General features: G+C 46.7%; 2 protein-coding genes across 2 annotated transcripts in view; both read left to right on the plus strand.

Annotated features, from left to right (window-relative positions):
• The window catches only part of sntg2 (syntrophin, gamma 2), a 69,935-nt gene extending 67,892 nt beyond the window's left edge, over positions 1 to 2,043 (plus strand). Inside the window, exons 15-17 of the mRNA XM_053846045.1 lie at positions 213 to 305; positions 606 to 716; positions 1,896 to 2,043. Of these exons, the coding sequence (XP_053702020.1) occupies positions 213 to 305; positions 606 to 716; positions 1,896 to 2,024 (333 nt within the window). The 3' untranslated portion in view covers positions 2,025 to 2,043. The remainder of the gene's footprint in view (positions 1 to 212; positions 306 to 605; positions 717 to 1,895) is intronic.
• A 2,501-nt stretch (positions 2,044 to 4,544) lies between these two features.
• On the plus strand, positions 4,545 to 19,322 carry tpo (thyroid peroxidase). Its single transcript, XM_053846041.1, has 13 exons — positions 4,545 to 4,690; positions 4,820 to 4,898; positions 4,963 to 5,120; positions 6,536 to 6,665; positions 7,711 to 7,840; positions 8,032 to 8,232; positions 8,303 to 8,782; positions 13,230 to 13,488; positions 14,604 to 14,774; positions 14,941 to 15,178; positions 15,746 to 15,954; positions 16,020 to 16,193; positions 17,899 to 19,322. The coding sequence occupies exons 1-13, from the start codon at positions 4,606 to 4,608 to the stop codon at positions 17,916 to 17,918; spliced, it is 2,334 nt and encodes a 777-aa protein (XP_053702016.1). The 5' UTR covers positions 4,545 to 4,605; the 3' UTR covers positions 17,919 to 19,322.
• The last annotated feature ends 108 nt before the right edge of the window (positions 19,323 to 19,430 follow it).

Raw genomic sequence — 19,430 nt, forward strand, 5'->3', positions numbered from 1 at the left:
TCATTACTCCCGAGTGTCTTCAATATTTGCATCTAAAAGATACCTAAACCTGCCATCTGCCTCCATATCTGCCTTTCCCCTCACATTCTTGGACAAACTGCTGTCGTCCCTTGTCTGATGTCTATTTCCAAAGCCTCTCTTGTTGTTCCATCTTGACTGAGCATGTGCCACTTGGATCCTCTGTGATCATATCTCCCTCTCTCTTCCTTCAGTCCAAAAGCTACATGTGCAGCAGCCAGGGGAACGTCCTGTGCTTCACCATCGACTTTGGATCAGGCTTCACATGCTCGGAGGCAACCACCAAGGTAAACAGAGCTCCCTGGTGAGGACCAGCTCGCTTGTCTTTAGGACTCTAAATTGTCCCTTTTCAGAAAAATCTATAGCTTAATAGACACGTAAAAGACGCGACGGCGCAGTGCGCTGCGTTCTAAATGTGGCGGCTTCCACTTATCAAGCCGTAATGTTCCTCCACCGCAAAATTACACGTTGCTCTCTGAGAGCATTGAAATGTCACTTCTTGATCACAGAGGTCTCGGCTTTTTAAAAGCGCCTCTCATTATTGAAATCCCCGCGCCGTCTTTTCTAATCCTCTTCTGCGCTCGCAGGCGCTGCTCTGGCGATATAAGTTCTCTCAACTTAAAGGATCCTCTGATGACGGGAAGACCAGGGTGAAGCTGCTTTTCAAGAACTCCGAGAGCCAGCAGATAGAGATGAAGGTATGTTGTTGCCCTTTTGCTTTGAATCAAGGAGCTTTAATCGCTGCCTTAACTCGAGATATATCGTCAACCTAAGACACGGCTTCAAGTGGGGAAAAAAGATCTGTCTGATCCAATGGAAGTGATAAGATGGAGTTGCCCTGACAACGCTAACTGCTGAACAAGTTGTCAGATATATTAATCCTTCCACGTAAAGCAAAAGAAAGAGGCCTGTTTTTTGGAGAGGAGAGGAAATGGTTTGCTACAAAAAGGGATGAATTGAAGATGGAGTGAAGAGGATACCTGAAAGACGATGGGAAGAAGGGAGGGTGGAGGAGAGGGATGCTAGCGCAAAGTGAAAGTAATGATCAGGAAGATGGGCAGAATAATCGATGAAGAGAAAGGTAAGAGACAAGAACTAGAAAAGGAGGGAATTGAAGGGGGATTCAAGAGGAAGTAGAGCGAGGGATGTGGAGGACTAGATGAAAGGAAAAGAGGGAGGGATCGTGTGGACAAGGAAAAGTGAGGAGGAGGAATAGTTTAAGAGAAAGATAAAGTAGTGGAAGGAAAGACGTATGGAAGGGTAGAAAGAAGTGGAATGAAGTGAAAATGGAATGAAAGGATAAAAGACAGACAAAAAAGCTGCAATGAAGAAAAAAGGAAGGAAAGGATCAAAGGCAAATTTATTGCCATGGTCAGTGGGGATCCCACCAACTAGGAAAGTGCTTTGGAATAAAGTGCTGTCAAAAAATAAAATAAAAAAATGCTGATCAAAAAGTGAAAAAAACAAGGAAAAAGAAAAGACAAATAAAGTGAAGTGAAAGAAATTGATCAAAGGAAAGAATGAATGGAAGAAGAACAATTTGGTTTTGGAGTGGGAAAAACGAAAGACGAATGGAGCAATGATGAAAGGAAAAAAGAAGGGCTGAAGCAAGTAAGTATAGGTGTCATGACCTCTGTTGAGTGTTGAGTGTGTCGCACCACCTAGTGTTTTGATTCAACATTTGACTCGCAGTAAACGTTCGCTTGCTTCTGACCCAGAAACATTTTGGTCCACCTGAGACCCCCAGTAATATCAGAGGCAAATGTTTCTAAACTGCTGTAACTACCTCAGGATGTGTGTATGTGCTGGTAAATTTGGCTCCAGCCTTGTTAAAAACATGGTCTGCACTATCAAAAACAAGGTGTCTCTGCTTCCAGGAGTTGGAGTTTGCGAACCTAACCGCCGTCCTTCATTGTATCCACTCGTTTATCGCCGCCAAAGTGGCCTCCATGGACCCGCTCTTTACGTGCAGCCACAGCCTCGCCGGGAATCACACGAACAGTTAAACCCTCATCTGAATTATTATGCAAACGGCGCTTCCCTTTGTACATTTATTCCCCACTATTTTTCTATAAAGTATTTGTAAATGACTGGACGGTCGGACTTCTGGACTCAACGGAAAGACTTTTTAAAGAAGGCTGCCGCGAGTTTGGGCAAAGTGACAGGACTGGAATTACAATGTAGCAAAAACAGCTCTCCTCTCGCTGCGCCTGTCTCATCCTCGCTTCCGTCTTGCTGAAATGATTTCTTTTTTGGAGAATGGTTTTAGTGGCGGGGGGACATGGAGATGAGGAGAGATGGAGAACGATGGAGAAGCAGGCAGCACAGGGGGGACTGTACTTAATAGAAACATCAATGAATGGAGGATGAGTGAAGGACTGAGAGATGAGTGGACAGAGAAAACGGCAGATGAACATCCAGAATAAAACAGAGAAAAGAATAAGAGGGGAAGCAACAGAGGGAAAAATGATGAATGGAATGGATGCAAGAAGAAATGATGTTTGCCATCCAAGAGTATGGAAAAGGAGGTCGAGCAAGAATGATGTGCGGACAGGAATACGGAATAAGGGAGTTGGGAAAATGAAAAAGTGGAATTAAAGGAGCCAAAAAAGGAATTCCTACCTTTCGCTAAGGCGGCATGATGTCGGAAAAGTAGTGGGAAGAATGTAAACAGGAAGAGAAAACTGAACGAAAAGAGGGAGGGATGTGAGAAGGGATCAGAAATGATTAAATGATGGAAGGAGTCTGCGGATAAAGAAGAGGACAATGGCACAAAAAGAAGAAGCGTTGGTTGGGAATTCACCTTGCAACCCCCTGAGGAGGTGACTGCTCTTGGCCGCCTCCTTGTGGAAGAACAGCAACTAGGTGACGTCAAGCTTTCGCTCTCATTGCTTGTGGTTGACTTTGTTTTCCTGTGTCGGCGAGCAAGGCGAAGAAGACGTGCGCGGCCGTGGCCCAGTGACTCAGAGCAGCCTTGGCCTGGCTTAAATCCTCTCCTGTCGCAGTCGCCCCTGCTGTCATTTCATGTGATGCAAATACAGCCGTTGCTTTTTAAAGAATAAATTATTCTTCACCTGCTGCTGTGTTTCCTGTTTCCTGCTGGTGAGGATTGTAGCCCGACTCTCATGCACTTGAGCGGAGTCCAGCTGCGTCAGCAGCACGTGGAGCGTGCGGTTCAAGCCCTCTCCTCAGCCAACAATGGGCCGTGACGATCACAGCTGACTTCCCTCACGTCGCTGGACCCTGGACTTTATCGCCGGTATCCACGTCGGCAAGTTTCCAAGGCAACTTCACCGGCCCGGGTTTCCTTTCTTTCCGAGCCGGTGATTTCCTCCCCTCCGCCTCCGTTCAGACGCCTTAAAACCATCAGCAGGACTGTGAACTCATGAAGGAAGAAGCGTGTGCTCGAGTCCTTTCAGCAAAGCAGACTGAGTTCTGCCTCTCAGAGAAGCTCTTAGGAAGTCCAACCTGTCATACTTGAGATGACACATCACACCTCCTCAGTCCTTCTGTCCTTCCTGACTAGAATGGTTAGCACATGTCTGCTAGCAGGAGGGACTGAATAGATGGATGGAAAGAGACAAAGAAGGTGAGGAAAGACAGGAAGAGGGAGGATGAGCGAGTGAAGAGGATTGAGAAGATATAAAACTGAAATGAAGGAAGAAGAAGAGGATGATAAAAGCCATCGAGAGGGATTTAAATAACGTCGCAGGGAAGAAGAGCAACATCTAAGAGGGAAAATGTTGGAGGAATTAACCGGAAAAATGAGAGTGAGGGAAAGAAATGGTGTGATAAAGAAGGAAAGGAAGAGAAGAAATGAATGCTTGTAGAAAAGGAGGGACTATTGAAGAGAAGAGGAGGAAGACCTGTCGTAGGGGGAAGAAAACAATGGAGAGGAATGAGTGAGATTGAAAGGAAGAGAGAAAGGATTTGGAGAAGACAGTAGAGAAGAAAAGTTTCAAACAAGGGGTTGAAGAAATGAGCGAAAATTCGGGATGTGAATGAAAGAGTAATGAGGAAAGAAAATCCAGAGAAGAACGGAGGAAGACAAAATATTGCGCTGCACATCTACTTTGCTCTCGGGGTTCTGTCTATGTTCCGGCACGTTTCATCTTCCCGCCGTGTTTTATTCAGCAGATCTTCCACTGTAAAGCAGGCGGTGGCTGTGAGCGAATGTTTTTAACCTGCTGGCCTCTTATTTTCCAGCTTCCCTAGAAACTTTAGTTTTGTCTGGATCGAGTGCCAGAATGGGAGAAGTTATCTTATCAGTGGAGTTCATTTCCCCGTCACGGTGACCCGGGGTGGCAGTCGCTGGCTCCGGCTGATCGATAACCGTGTTGACGCTGGGACGCGCGGCTTTAAACGCACAGAAAGGCACCTGACAGTCGTGTTGTTTTTAAGACTTTCTGGTTTAAATTGTGCTGACTGACGTCATTCTTTTGTGGGGACACGTCAAGTCGGGACAAGAGGCCGCCGGACAACAGCAGCTCGAGTGTTTGCTTGACCTTGACCGGGTCGCTCCGCCTATAAGAAGAGCATAGCGCGAGCTCGCGGCAGTCAGGTGATTTAAAGTGGCTCTGAAAGAAAATGGCTGCACTTGTGCTGCTTGTGTTGATGCTGGTGAGCGGTGTTTCCTCAAGTGAGTCGACAGAAGACGCCACTTATTTAAATGGTGAGTGAGTGTATCATCATCATTGTGAGGGATTCATCTGCCGTCTTTCTTGTGCTGTGAAGAAGTATTGTCTCAGTCTCACCCAGCTGTGTCTGTGTGGTGGAAGTCATGAGTCTAAGTGTTTTACAGCCACAGCTCTCAGACAGCTAATCATCGAGTCTGCTGAAGAAACTCTTCATATGATCAACGACACCTCCAACAGACAAAGGTAGTGAAACTCGAGCGCTGTATTTGACCGTCAAGCTAACTGCTTTCTTGGTTCCTCTGGCCAGACGCAGCCTGAGTTCCTCCTCTCAGCGGGTTGCGTTCCACCGGAGGACTGAACCAGAAAGTCTGGAGATCGCCCGAGCGGCCACGGCCTTCCACGCCACTCTGAGAGTCCTGAAGAGCAAAGTGCAGCAGAGATACAAGAGGGACGTCCGGGCGCCAGGTAGGCACTGTCCTTCATCAGCTCCACAGAGTTTTGGCTTCTCAGGAACTTCTTCAGAAAGTTTAGAACTGAACGTCCTGACTAAAGTGCCAACCCCGCTTGACCCTCATGTATAGCCCACAGTTTTATGGAACGCATGACTCATAATCTGGAGGTTACGCCATAGGCAGGAGCTTTGGAGTTCACCTGTTTATTGTATTTGTTGGAGGGAGGTGTTTGGGATTAGTTATTTAGGAGTTTCAGTTGAGGGTTAAACTCAAATCCTCCAAAGCAAACTACCATAGAGATGAAAACAAATCTGTTCCAAGCCAGAAATCTCTCGTGATAAGACAATGAAGCTACATCGCAACAGCTGGAAAACACAACATGGAAGTGAACGGGATGATGGATGTTTGTTTAAGGGAAGCCCCTAAAATCCTGAGCAAGGTTATTATAGTTCACTAAAACTAAGAAAAGAAATTACATCTAGAAAAGTTTTTCATAAACCTAACTGAAACTGCATTGTCTTTTTATAAAACTGATCAAAACAAACAAGTTATATAGCAAAACTGTCCTCCGTTTTCATCTTTATTTATGAGATAAAGAAGCATTTTGAGAGCATCTGTTGACCAGGTGCGGCACGTCGAGTCCGTGACGTCACTTGTGTTGGCGACCGGACGATGCTGACTGGCCTCATCTCTCCAAACTGAATGCATTTTTTATGGTGTCTCTAGTTTAGAGTTTTTATTACTGACTTTTTTGTGACCTATTTCAATCTTCAGTCTTGTTCCAACACCCCTAACTGAAGGGAAGGAAAATCAAATAACTAAAACTAAACTGAAATGAAGCATTTTTCCAAACCTGAAAGTAATTAAAACTAGCCAACCCACTCTAAAAAATAATTAAAAGACAAAAATTAAAAACGAAATAAAAACAAAAACGAATGAAAAATGCCAAACTATGATAACCTGGGTCCTGAGTCCAGCTGGGAGAGAGATTACTATTCGGAATGTTGCCTGTTTTTCAGTATTTAGCCGAATATATTCAGCCACCGAATGTTAGGTGCATTCGGTGAGGACATTTAAAAATAATAATTGAATGAAATGTCCTTAAACTTATATATATTAAGTAAGGATTCCTGTGAGCTGTCAGAAACTTGTCTGCATGAGCAGCTTCATGGTTTCACTCTGAGTATATATTGACAAAGAAGCCTCAGTTTTGCCCAGGTGCCTGAAGTTTAGGAAGGTGCTGTCGCGCAGCTGGGGGGAGTCCCCGGGACACGACCTGGCGCAGAGCTATGACTGTTAAATAAAGCTCAATATTCATGTAAAAAGCCACTTGAGTGAAACCTGTGGTTGAAAAACATGCTGGTGCGCATCAGTGGACCTGGGAGTTTGGGGTTCTTGTTCTAAAGTGAGCTTCTCTGGGTGTGAAAGAGCTGCTTTCTTGGGAGGCCGTGGAGCTGATTGCAGAGCTGTCACTGTGTCCTCTCCCCACACACGCGGCCATCTGTCAGCACAGCCATCTCAGCAAGTACCGCACCATCACAGGTGTCTGCAACAACAGGTAGGCGCTGGCGTCGCTAAGTCACTCACCAGCCGAGGAACTTGTTTGGATTGAATATGCGCCTCAGTCAGCCGCGTGCTCATTAGCGGGCGGGTTACACACGCAGTGAGCATCCGGTGTCACCGGGAGAGGCGTTCCTCGCTGCTTGTTAACACACAATTCCATAACAAAACAGAAAGTTTGGGTTCCAGAAGTTGTTTGCCTCCGTGTGGTGAGCTGCTGTCAGCTAACTCTCCATTTCAAGTGACAAGTGTGGACAGCAGCTGGGTCGACCGCGGTGAATCAAGAAGCCTCATTGCCACTTGTGTGCGGCAACACTTGAAAAATACGTTTGGGCCAAATATTTCAACTATACATAAGCAAATATATCAGTGGAAATAGAAAAAAATACATTATGAGGTTCAATCATAAATTCAACAACCAGAGACTCATAACACAACACAATCTGAAGTTATTTTACTATTGATATTACTGCAAGATCCCCATATTGGATAGTAATAGCTTTATGGGGCTTCATGAAACACTATCCTCATTTTCACCGTCCACTAGATGGCACTCTCTGCTCTGAAATGATTGGACACAATGTTGCGATGAAACCACACATCATTTTTAAACGGAGAGCGCCACCTGCTGAGCTCTGAAAATGAAGGTTTCATGAAGCCTCATCAGCCCATCACTACTTACTGTATGAGGCTTCAATGAAACAGTGTCTTTATCTTCAGAGCCCACTAGAAGGCGCTCTCAGCTCAAAAGTCTTTGGATCTGAACAACCATAGCTATGAAACCTCACATTGTTTTTAAATTCTCACGTCTCAAACTGGGCCCCTGGCTGCACCTTGTCTTCTTCAGGTTGAGAAAATAGTGTTGGGTTTCCTCCCGGATGAGACTTTATACAAACACGTGACGTGTTCCATGGTATTCTGTGTCGCTCTTTTATATTTGAGTTCTTTAGAGGGAAAATCTCATTCAGCGCTGGAAATTGCCGAGATTGAATTTCTGACTGCAGCATTTTCTGAACAAGCTTCATGAGTCTTTTTTTTGTGAGGCAAAATCCTCTCTGGGGATCAGCCAACATCGCCCTGGTCAGATGGCTTCCGGCGGAATACGAGGACGGGGAGAGAGAGCCAAAGGGTTGGAACGGACGGCGGCTCCATAATGGATTCCAGCTTCCCTTGGTAATCCACAAAAGCACGCTCCACAAAAACGGGCAGATGAGACCGGCCCGTGCTGCGGAAACCAAACGGTTAATGTGGCGTTGGAGTCATTTCTCTGACCTGTTCTGCAGAGGATGTCGGTGGCTCCGCCTAAACATGACTTTCAGTGATTTAATTTCCTCGCTCATGGCCGTCTTCACCTCTCATTTCAGTCTCGGGAGGTCAGCCAGAAAGTCATCGAGACCAAAACCAAACGGCTGGAGGACCATTACTCTGATATGCTGGTGCAGTGGGGTCAGTACATCGACCACGACTTCACATTCACCCCGCAGAGCAACGGCGCCGGGGCCCAGTGGATCGGTGCCGAGTGTTTGAACGTCTGCGACAAGATGGACCCGTGCTACCCCATCGAGGTATCTCCAGAGGCTTGAAGATGGAACTTGTGTTCCCCTAAGTCTCCTCTGGTGTTTTTCCACCCCACAGGCCAAGGACCTGGGGCGCTGCCTTCCCTTCTCCCGCTCCCTGCCAGCCTGCTACTCAGGGTTTGGCTCCGACATCCGTCAGGCTGTGCAGCAACAGCAGCTGAACACCATCACGTCAGTCATCGACGCCTCCATGGTTTACGGCAGCAATGAACGAGTGGCGGACTTCCTTCGCGACCACACGGGACGAAGCGGAAAGCTGAGGGGTAACCCTCAGTTCAAGGACCCCAGAGGAAGACCCTACCTTCCTTTTGAAGCCAAAGTGCCGTCGGATTGCAAGCAGGGTCCCCACCACGATCGAGTGGAGTGCGTTGCTACCGGGGACAACCGAGTCAGCGAAAGTCTGTCTCTGATATCGCTGCATACACTGTGGCTGCGAGAACATAACAGGCTCGCTGAAACCTTGAAAACTCTCAACCCCCACTATAGTCCGGAAACCATATACCAAGAAGCTCGCAAGATTGTGGGAGCCCTGCACCAGGTAAACGCTCGCATGAGTCTGGACCCAAAACCACTGAACCACAAGTTCTAGAGAGGTTTGCTTGGCAACTTGGCAACTACCGCAAAACCAAAAGCTAAGCTAGCTTTGTGTGTGTTTATGATATGTCTCAGACACCAGGTGGCCATAAAAATAATAATAATAATAATTTAAATTATTTGATTTTGTGATTCCATTTTTTGTGATTCCTTTTATCGTGAAAACTCAGCAAGTATTTGAGTGAAATATCATTTATCATGCATTGTTTGTCGTGATTTCAGAAGTGTGTACTTGAACCGATGCTAACCCTTCGAGTCACACATTGCCTCTGGTGTAGCTCGCGGTTGCTAATACGTTGCTGACCCCTGCTTTAGCACAATCCCCCGAAAATACACGCATAGAATTGAGAGTATAGAGAGAGTATATCTACTGGGATATTTTATTTCAAGTTTAAAGCCATAGTTAGCTTGTAGCAGCTGAAATACTTCCCGCCATCCAGACGTTGATGAACGCGTTGATGCTTCAGTGGGTGGCGCTCACAGTTGAAAAACAAATGGTTGTTCAAATCCAAACATTTTAGAGCTGCCATCTAGTGGACACTGAAAATGTGGAGCCAGTTTCATGAAGCCTCATAGGCCCTTCACTTCCTGGTGCAACATGCAGATGAGACGCCTTTGTTATTCAGCCAGTTCTCACAGCAGATGTCTGGATTTTGACATTGGACGGGACGTTTTGTCATCCAGCAGTTGCTGTTCCTGAGCAACCTGGGAGGAAGCCACGGACAGACCCGGCATTGGTAGTTCCCTCAGTGAGCAGAGGGCGATGGAGGAGCGATGGCGCTGTGGATTGGGAAGTTTTGGGGCTGCTAATAAAGATGGAGGAATTTTCCGGTGAACAATTTCTCAATCAAAGCCAGGGACATTATTCCAACAAATGCCCCAGCGCTTCAAATTGGAATCCTCTCTTTACAGTTTGCATTTCACGCTACATTTGCTCATTTCTGACAGACGATTTCACTGGGACTGTCTGCCGAGATCATTACAGATGTGCAGCCACAGTCAGAGGGGACTCGGCATTTGGAGGACAGGGAATTCCAGCGTGCAGTCCGAGCAATATCCAGCCAGTTTGCCTGGTGCAGCCTGAAACATGCGCCATTATTTGGAGACTAAATTGCCCAGAGGTGTGTGGAGCTCGTGTTTTTCCTAATAAGATTCCCTCGGCGATAAAGGCGGCGGCAATAGAAGGTGATTGCATGCTATCTGGTTTATCTGCTACCTATTTGGTGGCTCCACTCCCAGCAGATATTCAGCCTCCCAGATCGCTTACCTCTCTCCGTTTGTTTCTGATACCATTCACCGACAGCGGGGAAGCGGCCCACTTTGGGAATTGAATTTTCCCTTTTCCTGTTATTTCCGATTGGTGGCTTTGTACTCGGCTCCCCGGGGCCCGCAGGAAAATAGAGGGTGAATTTCTTTGTCAAATGACAGGGTCTTTTGGGGCTTGTTCAACAGCTAGATTCGATTCGAGGTGTTCAATTACAAGGTAGAATTCTTGCAGCGTCGGCAGACCTCCAGTGAGCAGGGCAGCATTACATGAGGTATAGTGAAGGAAACTTGGCATTAGCTAAAGCAGATTTGTGAATGAAGTATTTCATACCGCTGGAGTAGAGCAAGGGTTTGTGTTGCGGGACTTTTGGAACTCCAGTTGCTCTGCTTCTTCGACATTTGAACCTCTCTGTCTCCTCAGAAACGTATTGACAGGCTTCTTATGGAGCTTGAAGATAAGCAGTTGCTGGAATCCCAAGCGCTTAAATACCTCAACCTGTTTCCCATCTGCTCTTCATAGAAGCCGAACTAGTCCTAGCTGCTGCTTCTCACTGGAGCCCATTAGCGTTGTCTGGAAGAAAGAGGGGTTGGTGGGGCGACATGTTTTCACCGTGGATACAGCGGCGGCTGGTGATTACTTTCTGCTCGTCCACGTCGCAGGTTAGCAGAGTAGCCAGGTAGAAGATCCCAGCCAATAAAAACGCACATCACGGTTTCTCACAGACATTTGGTCAAAGTTTGTATTTATTAAGAGTATCATTCATTCTTCATACAAACCATGTTATATACCTGAGCTATACTGAGGAGTGGTTAGCAGAGAGCGCTAGCATGTTTGCACAGGGCTGCCACTCCTCTCGTAACCAGCGTAAAACTCTGGCAAAAGAGGCTTTTGCCAGGCCACACTTCCCATTTTTCTCGCATTTCTAGCCAAGTGACTTAACTGGTGACTAACCCTGGTGCACTCGCAAAATGGCACTGTGGAGCGACAGTTGCCCGACGGTAGCTTCAGCTACTTGAATCCCGCAACGAGTCCTTGCTCTACATTTGACAATAGCTGGTGTTTGAAAATAAAAGCTTGTCACGAGTATTAAACTGTTTGATCGGCTGCTCAGGAGACGTGCTTGAGCTTGGCTTCCCGACTGTTTACCAAGAAACGGATTTGACGTTGCGTCTTGCCGCCGTCATAATGTTGATTCCGGGCAGAAATATCGATATTTAATATGGTCATAATGTATTTGAGAATCAGTTTTTTCCCCAGCCTTAGTGAACATCTCTTGACGTAGAGCTTTGACGTGGACCCGTACAAAAGCTCAATGTTCCGAGTCACCACCAAAAATATCACTGACACTTTAGATTGGGAAACACATTATACTATGTCCAAGCAAATTACGCGTTAATATTTGGTTAATACTTGGTAATTATGGTGTTGTTTAGAGTGAACTTTCTTTGACTAAAAGCTAATGGGTCCTAACAAGACGCTGATCAATCTTTATAATGATTTATTACTGGCTAATGTGTTAGCAATACACATCGGAGTGAGTGCTTTATTTGGGGGAATGAATGTTCCCTAATGTAAAGTGTGACCAAAATATCAGACATTGCCATCACTTCTGGTTATGAGTTTCAACATCAAAAAAGTCGTCAGAAAAAGTCGTGTTTCAAAGGCGTTTAGGAAGAACTTCAACGGTGAGGTTTGGCCGTCTTCCTTTGTGGAGGCCTGTTGTTGCTCGCTCTGTTTGGAGAGCCCTGATGCAAGGCGTCTTTTACAAGACACAAAGTCTCTCAATCTCACAGAGAACCTGTTCATTCTCAGTGGTGTCACTTCATCACCGAGGTGATGCGGGTCGAGGACGAGTGGTTGGGTTCAGTGATTTCGCACATTGACTGCTGTGGATAAACGTGGTGTGGATGGGTTTTCCTTCTGCCAACTGCATAAATGTCATGAGGCTTTACCTCTCAAGAGATGAAGATTCTCCAAGGGAGACGTGGAGTGTTCTGTCCTTGACTGGTTCACTCATGACTTGTTGGTGGTGGTCGGGCTGTAGGTCCAGCTCCTCCTCCCTGTTGGCCACTCCTCAAGCTCCCCACTCCACGACATGTAGACATGAACTTCTCCAGAATAAGCTTCTTAGCCCAAGACAGCGTCCAGAATCCTGTCAGAAAAAGGAAAAATCCATCTCTGATCTGGTTCTTTTTGTCACAGTTTGAGGCTAAGACTCAGACCTACTGAGTTACTGCACTGAGAATCCATCCTCCCCTGAAGACCCTATAGTTTTGTTTTTGGAAACCGGAGGCTTCAGACCGAAATTCCGTTGCCATAATATAGTGATATGTTTTTGTGCAATGACAATAAAGAAAGTCTAAGGCCGTGGACCTCCTCCTCGAGCTCTGCTCTTCAACCTGGGCAGGATATTCCTTCCCTTCTCCCGCTGCTTGGATGACCATTTGCCAACGTTTCCCATTTCAACACCAGCGTTTCCTGTAAATGAAAAGCTTCCCGTTGCCCTCTGAGAGAAGCCTGCGACTCCAGCAGCTCATTGTTTTGATTTGTGGAACCATACGGCTCGATGCTTTTTTTCCTCATTTAAATCTGGAGCCAGCTGTTTCTGCCACAGTGGGGAAATGTAATGTATGGCGCCGTGTCAGGCTGCGCAGCACTTGTCATGTAAACCCACAAGCACCGCTGTGACGCGCCAGAGATTCTCGACCCGGTCCAAACCTCCGTCTGATATTCCGCCCGCGCTCACGTGTGCCTTCCCCAACTCTGCGGTGGAGCCAGTTAGTGGCCGCGGAGTCTCAGTGTGGGGACGTTAACTTAACTGACCCGCTGTCTCTGTTTAAGGCGCATCTGCGGAACATTGGCGATGTTAGTCGGAAGTCAGGTGCTGAGCTGAGGCCTTTATAAATAGTGATGAGAACAGATGGAATTCTCCCTGGCGGTGATGTGCGAGGGAGCAAATGTGCAGTCACGTGTGAGGGCCCGGAGATGGTGTTTTTTGGGTTTGAACTCGTGTTACCAAACACTGGAAGTAATGTCACACTGTGACACGTCGCCCTCTCTGTATTAAATATACATTCTTGCTGCGTAGAGGATTAACATGTCGACTGTTTGTCTCCTCTGCTAGATCATCACCATGAGAGATTACTTCCCGAAAATCATCGGACCGGAAGCTTTTGAATATTACATCGGGCCCTATAGAGGGTACGACCCAGCTGTGAACCCCTCCGCAGCAAACGTTTTCGCTACCGCGGCCTTCCGCTTCGGCCACGCCACCGTCTCCCCGATCGTCTGGAGGCTGAACGAGACTTTCCAGCCGCATGAGCTCTTCCGTCCCCTGAGACTGCACGAGAGCTTCTTCAGTCCTTGGAGGATCGTGAAAGAAGGTCAGTGCTGCTGCGCAGAGATGAATATATTAGGTGAGGTTTCTCAATGTTTGACCAGATAAAGGTCACGGAATTAGACGGCAAACCCGTCGGGAGTCTCGGGGCCAGTCCTGACACCCTCTCAGAAGAAGGTTAATAACTGTATTAGATTTTTCATTTTCATTATGAGACGGAATTGCAACACACACCCAGCAAACCAGGCGCAGAAACAGTGGGATTTGATGGTTGTTGTTGTGAGAAAGGTGGGCAACATGGTGGCACCGCTGCCTCTCAGCAAGACGGTTCAGGGTTCCAATCCAGCTCTGGACCTTTCTGGGTGGTGTTTGCGTGTTCTCCCTGTGCCCGCCTGGATTTTCTCCGATTTCCTCCCACAAGATGCAGATTCAAAAGTTGCACTTGCCTCAGTGCGGCTGAAAGAGATGGTGGACACCAGGACATCACAGTGTGCTGCGAGCGACAGCATGTCGTGAAGTTCGGTCCACCCTGACACCGAGTGTCAGCAGTGGCAGGTCAGAGTGAGCTGAGCTGGATCGCAGCCCAGATCCGGAGATGAGGGCGGACACAACACCCAGCTGTTCTCGTCTACTCAGCTCAGTCAAACTTCATTAAACACTGACTGAAGTTCAAGCCAGAGAAAAGTTCAAAAATACGGTGCAATATACAAGTGCGGAACAAATATTTTTGAATGCTACTGTGTATCTCTCTTCTCTTGAAGTACCGAGAGTGAAAAAACAATAGTAGCTAGTCCTTGTAGCAGGGCACTTCTGATGAACATATAGGACCAAGACATGTCAATAATTCAACGCACTTAGGTGTGTCAAATATTTATCATGTTTAATCTGCACCAGCACAAGGCACCGTCGGCGAACAAGCCAAATACATGGTGGCAGTTGCATTAATTCGTAAGGTTCTTCATCCAAACTCCATCAGTCGCCAAACCCGAAGGAGGGTTATTTGTAGCGTCGCGCTCCCATTCTTCCACTTTCCAGGTCAGTGATCAGAAGTGGGAAGTGTCGTCGCACCGGTCAAGGGACTTGTTTGCTGTGGTCTGCGTTGCTAGCTAGGTATCCTGCTGTGTCTAAACATTCCGCCTCCCGCTGCTTGGTTTTCTGTAGGTGGGCTTGAACCCGTCCTCAGAGGCTTCTTCGGAACGGCGGCAGCACATGCACTCGCCGAAGAGCTGCTCACCGATGAGTTGACAGACAAGCTGGTGGTTCTGCAGGTGCCCCACGATATGGACCTGGGCTCGCTCAACATGCAGAGGGGACGCGATCACGCCATCCCTGGCAAGTCCTGTGTCATTTGCAGCCATCTTTTAGACGTCCGGGCGCCAGTGGAACCCTAGCAGCGCTAGCTAACAGCGCCCTAGTTAGCTTAAGTATCTCTAGTGTCATGTTGAGAATGCAACAAGCCAATCAGATTTCTGGGTTTTACCGAACTATTTCCTTGCAGCGTACAACGATTGGAGGGAGTTCTGCGGACTGGAGCGAGTCCGGACTGTGGAGGAGCTTGCGGACGCTTTGGGGAGCTGGTCTGTGGCGGAGAAGATTTTGCAACTCTACAAAACTCCAGACAACATCGATCTTTACCTCGGGGGGATTGCAGAACGCTTCTTGCGGGGCGCCAGAACCGGTCCGGTTTTCGCTTGTCTCATCGGGAAGCAGCTGAAAGCCATGCGCGACGGCGACAGGTATGAGATTTTACTGGAGTCCTTTTGTGGCATCCACCGAGGGGGCGTTGGATATAGCGGGAAACTCCCCCTTGTGTAGGGAAAATCTCAGTGTACAGGGTCAAAACCCCAGTTTAGACGGGGCCCGTGTCGCTAAAACCCTGGGCAGAATCATAGAGCCGAGGCCCATGGTTGGGCCGTGATCGCCTCCTTCAAGGCCGCTAAACATTTTTTTGTTTTACACCTCTGGGTTTTGAGGGCCGCGAGCAGTTTGTCATTGAACTGACTTAATAGCTGCAAATTGGTGATAGTTACCAACTATGGAGTAAAAACTGATTTGATGAAAATGACTCGCACCTGGTTCTGCTGGACCTTTTGATGACAAATGCGATGACCACATGGTTTCATGTCATCGTCCAAGGTTTTGGTTTGTTTACGTTTAAGTAAACATGCTTGTTGGTCACAAATGAAATCAAGAGTCATGAATCAGTTCTAAGGTGGGACTCCAGATGAAAACGGTTAAGACGCCCTGGTCGAAGTGACAAAGATGGGTCTGATATATTGAGATCTTGTGGTCTGTTTCTGAAGGTTCTGGTGGGAGCTTGACAGCCAGTTCACACCGTGGCAGAGGGAGGAGCTTTACAAACATTCCCTATCCAGGATCATCTGTGACAACACCGCCATCCAGGAAGTCCCCTATGATGCCTTCACGTTCCAGAGATACCCCTCTGGCTACGTCCCTTGCAGCCACATACCTGCGCTGAACTTGGAAGCCTGGAGAGAAATCCCACATCCAGGTGAGCTGGATCTTCAGAAGGCTGACCGCCCCCCTTGGATCACCGTCTCCTCTGTTGAATTACAGAACTGGAGCGCTGCGGTTCTCCGCGGCCGACAGCCAATGGGGACTATATCCTGTCCAACGCATCTGGCAAGCTGGTGGCGCTGTACTCCTGTTACCATGGTTACAAATTGAAAGGTGCAGCCGCATTAGTATGTGAGGGGGGTCGCTGGAAAGGCCACCCTCCACAGTGCACAGGTGCGTGACTTCAATGTTTTCGGTGAACTTCTGGAAGGTTTCTCACGCTTTGCAGCGGTGTGTTGTGTAGTTGATGTGCGCCAGCTATGTGTCTCACGTGTCCGTTCGCTTTGTTTTGTTGCTTGTGTGTCTCTTATTTCTGCTATCGCTGGGTGTTTTCTTCAGTGCTGTGGTCATGCATGAGTGTGTGTGTGTGTGTATCTGTGCCCTGCAATCATTTCCAAATGGCTGTCATATGTTCCATCTGTGGAGCAAGAGAATTACAAGTGGCAGCAAATAGTTTGGCTGAAATCCAGAAATGATTCACAAGCGTGAAGGACGTCTCAAAGAATCGGCAGGAAGATGACAAGAAATAACAAGAGACTGACAAACATCTACATCCAACTTGACACTTTAGGTGTATGTGTGTGTTTGTGTGAGGACCCCATGAATTTGAGGGCCCATTTGGACTCAGTTTCAGGGTGAAGATTTCAAAATAACTGGGTCATTAAGTTTGGTTCAGAGTCATTCGTTTTGGATGGATAAGTTAAGGCTGAGAGGCTGGGGAAAGGGTTATATGGCAATGAGAGGTCCCCACAAATATGGAGATGCTGACGTGTGTGTGTGTGCGAGAGAGTCGGTGGGAAGGTTTGGGCTTGTTTATCCTACTTTGTGAGTCCAACCCTTGACAAAACACTGTCCTTGTGAGGACCATATGTCTTTGTGGGGGCTCACAAGGTTAAGCCTCAGTTTGAGGATGAAGACTGGGTTTCAGTTTGGTTGGAGTCCTGGTTAAAGTTAAAATGTTTTGGATGGTAAGGTTTAGGGGGAGAGGCTGGGGGAAGGGTTATGGCCATGAGAAATCTCACAATGTCCCCACAAGGATAGAAATAAAAGTGTGGGTTTTTAGTGAAACTCAACGGTGCGTAGTTTTACTGCCACCTGCTGGTGAAACAGGGACTCGTTTTGTCTGCAGCGTGAGCTCCAGGAGTGTGTCACATTTCACCTCCTTCAGAGTGTGTGTGACCTTGTGTTGTTCTTCACTGCTCCTAATGTGGAGAGGTGTGTTTTGATTGATGTTTGTTTACTATGATCTTTGTTGTGTGCATTTGGATGGATGATGTGTGTGTATATGGTTGTGTGTCTTTTCAGTTTTCGTGTTGATATGTGACATGAATGTACTTTTGAGTGTGAGTTTGAACTCGTCCTCACAAAGAATTGTTCAGCATCTGCATCTCTAAAATCAGTGTAAACATCTAGAAGAAGGCGTGACGTAGTTCTCTTACTGGAAGACTTAGTGTGGACTGACACACGTGTGAGTGCCGTTGTGTTGTTGCGCTTCTCTTTGAGTCAGTTTGCAACTGAATCTCTTTGGACTGGGAACTGAACACTTGTGGTGAGGCTTCATGAAACAGTGTCGTCATTTTCAGAGCCCACTAGATGGCGATCTCTCCTCCAAGAGATGTGCTTCTGAACAACCATTTCAATGAAACGTCACTTTTTTTTTCCCAACGTAGAGCGCCCCCTGCTGAGCTCTGAGGATGAGGACACTGTGTCATGAAGCTTCATCAGCCCATCACTAGTGAACAGTCTGCATGTTTGAAGCCCCTGATTTATCTTGTGCATCCAACATAACCAGTGATTTGACATAGTCATCTCTCTGTCTCCATGGCAACAATCATCCACTGTAGACATGAGATCAAGGAGTAACCTGTTCTGCTTGCAGGTAAAGACGCAGCTCACTGAGGACTCAGTCCCACCTGACCTCACCTGCACTTCAGCTGCTCCAGTGGCATGTGATTATTGATCTCATCTTTTTAATCATAGTTTCTCACTATAAACACATGCCTCCTCTGCTGCACTGTGCAGGCGGTGTTTCAGACATAACTGGTCTTTATGAGGCACAATATTTTACAGGATTTCATATAATTTTTCTGTTGACTAGACTTTTTTTTCCCCCCTTTTGGCATGTCAGTTTTTTCAAATTTTATCATCACTGTTGCAATTGTATGTCTGTAAATGACAATAACAATGTAATGTTCATGTTTGATATTCATTTATGCCAATTGTTTTTCTCTTTTTTTTCTATTATCACAGATGACAATTTCATTCATGCCATTTATTTTATTTTCTTCAGTTTGTTTTTCTTTATTTGGGATTTTTTTCCGCAGCCAATACTGTTGTTCACGTTTGGTTCAATATAGTTTTTTTTTTTTTTTTTTTTTTGAAAAAAGCCTTTTTTGGCGGTAGTTTTGTTGTGAACCTTGGAAAAAGAAATTGTCGACCATTTTATTGTCTGTTTTTTTTTACTCTCTATTTATGCAACGGTTTAAAAAATGATTTACAGAAAAAAATATGATTCTTCTTTAGCTTCTACAGCTAACCTCATGATGCTGAATAGCAAAGGAAAAGATCAGACATCGACAAATTGATGGTTGTACATATAATGTACGAAAGGTCTGAGCTAATAAACATAATAAATAAAGACCTTTCACCTTTCCTGTGAAGAATAACCGTAAAACAAACACAGTCGCCACAAGGAAAGCAAAAAAAACAAGGTTCACTAGCGACCCCAAGTGGCTCAAGTCAGCCTTTATGTTATTTTTGATGGGTGGTTGACTGTTAGCTCAGGGTCTCAGAACTGTGCACCTGGAGGAACGTCACTCAAGTGCAGGTGTCAGCCATGAACTACAGTGAAGACAGTTGAGTGAAGTGATCACAGACGCCTTTGTTTTCCCACTCAGTCGCGCCATCCACAGCAGCGGCAGCAACACCGGACTCTTGTAGTTTCAGGAAACCTCTGAAAGGCTTAGGTCCTGGTCACCTCCTCCTCCTGGGTCGTCCTTGGCTAAAGCTGTGATGTTCTCATCAGTCTCCTTTAATAACGTTTCCCGGCCGGAGAGGGAGGGACGACAGGAAGACGCCTTCTAAGACGCCTTTGGGTCACTCTGAGTCCTTGGTCATGACAAAAAACCCAGACTTTGGCAAAACAGGTGCTTCGTGACACCTATCGTAACCAGTCCACCTGTTTACGATAATCTCTTGCAGACGGTGTGAGCAACATGCCTGCCTGGGCCTTTGCTAGTGAAGGGTGGATGAGGCATCATGAAACAGTATTGCTTGTTTGGGTTGTTGAAACAGTGTCCTAATTTCCTGAGGCCACTAGATGGCGCTCATGGTTTACAAAAGATGTGACACTTCAAGTGTGCCACCTGGTGGCCTCTGAAAATCAGGACACTGTTTCATGAAACCTCATCA

The sequence above is a fragment of the Synchiropus splendidus genome, chromosome 16 (genome assembly GCF_027744825.2).
Source record: "Synchiropus splendidus isolate RoL2022-P1 chromosome 16, RoL_Sspl_1.0, whole genome shotgun sequence".
NCBI classification, from domain to species: Eukaryota; Metazoa; Chordata; class Actinopteri; order Syngnathiformes; family Callionymidae; genus Synchiropus; species Synchiropus splendidus.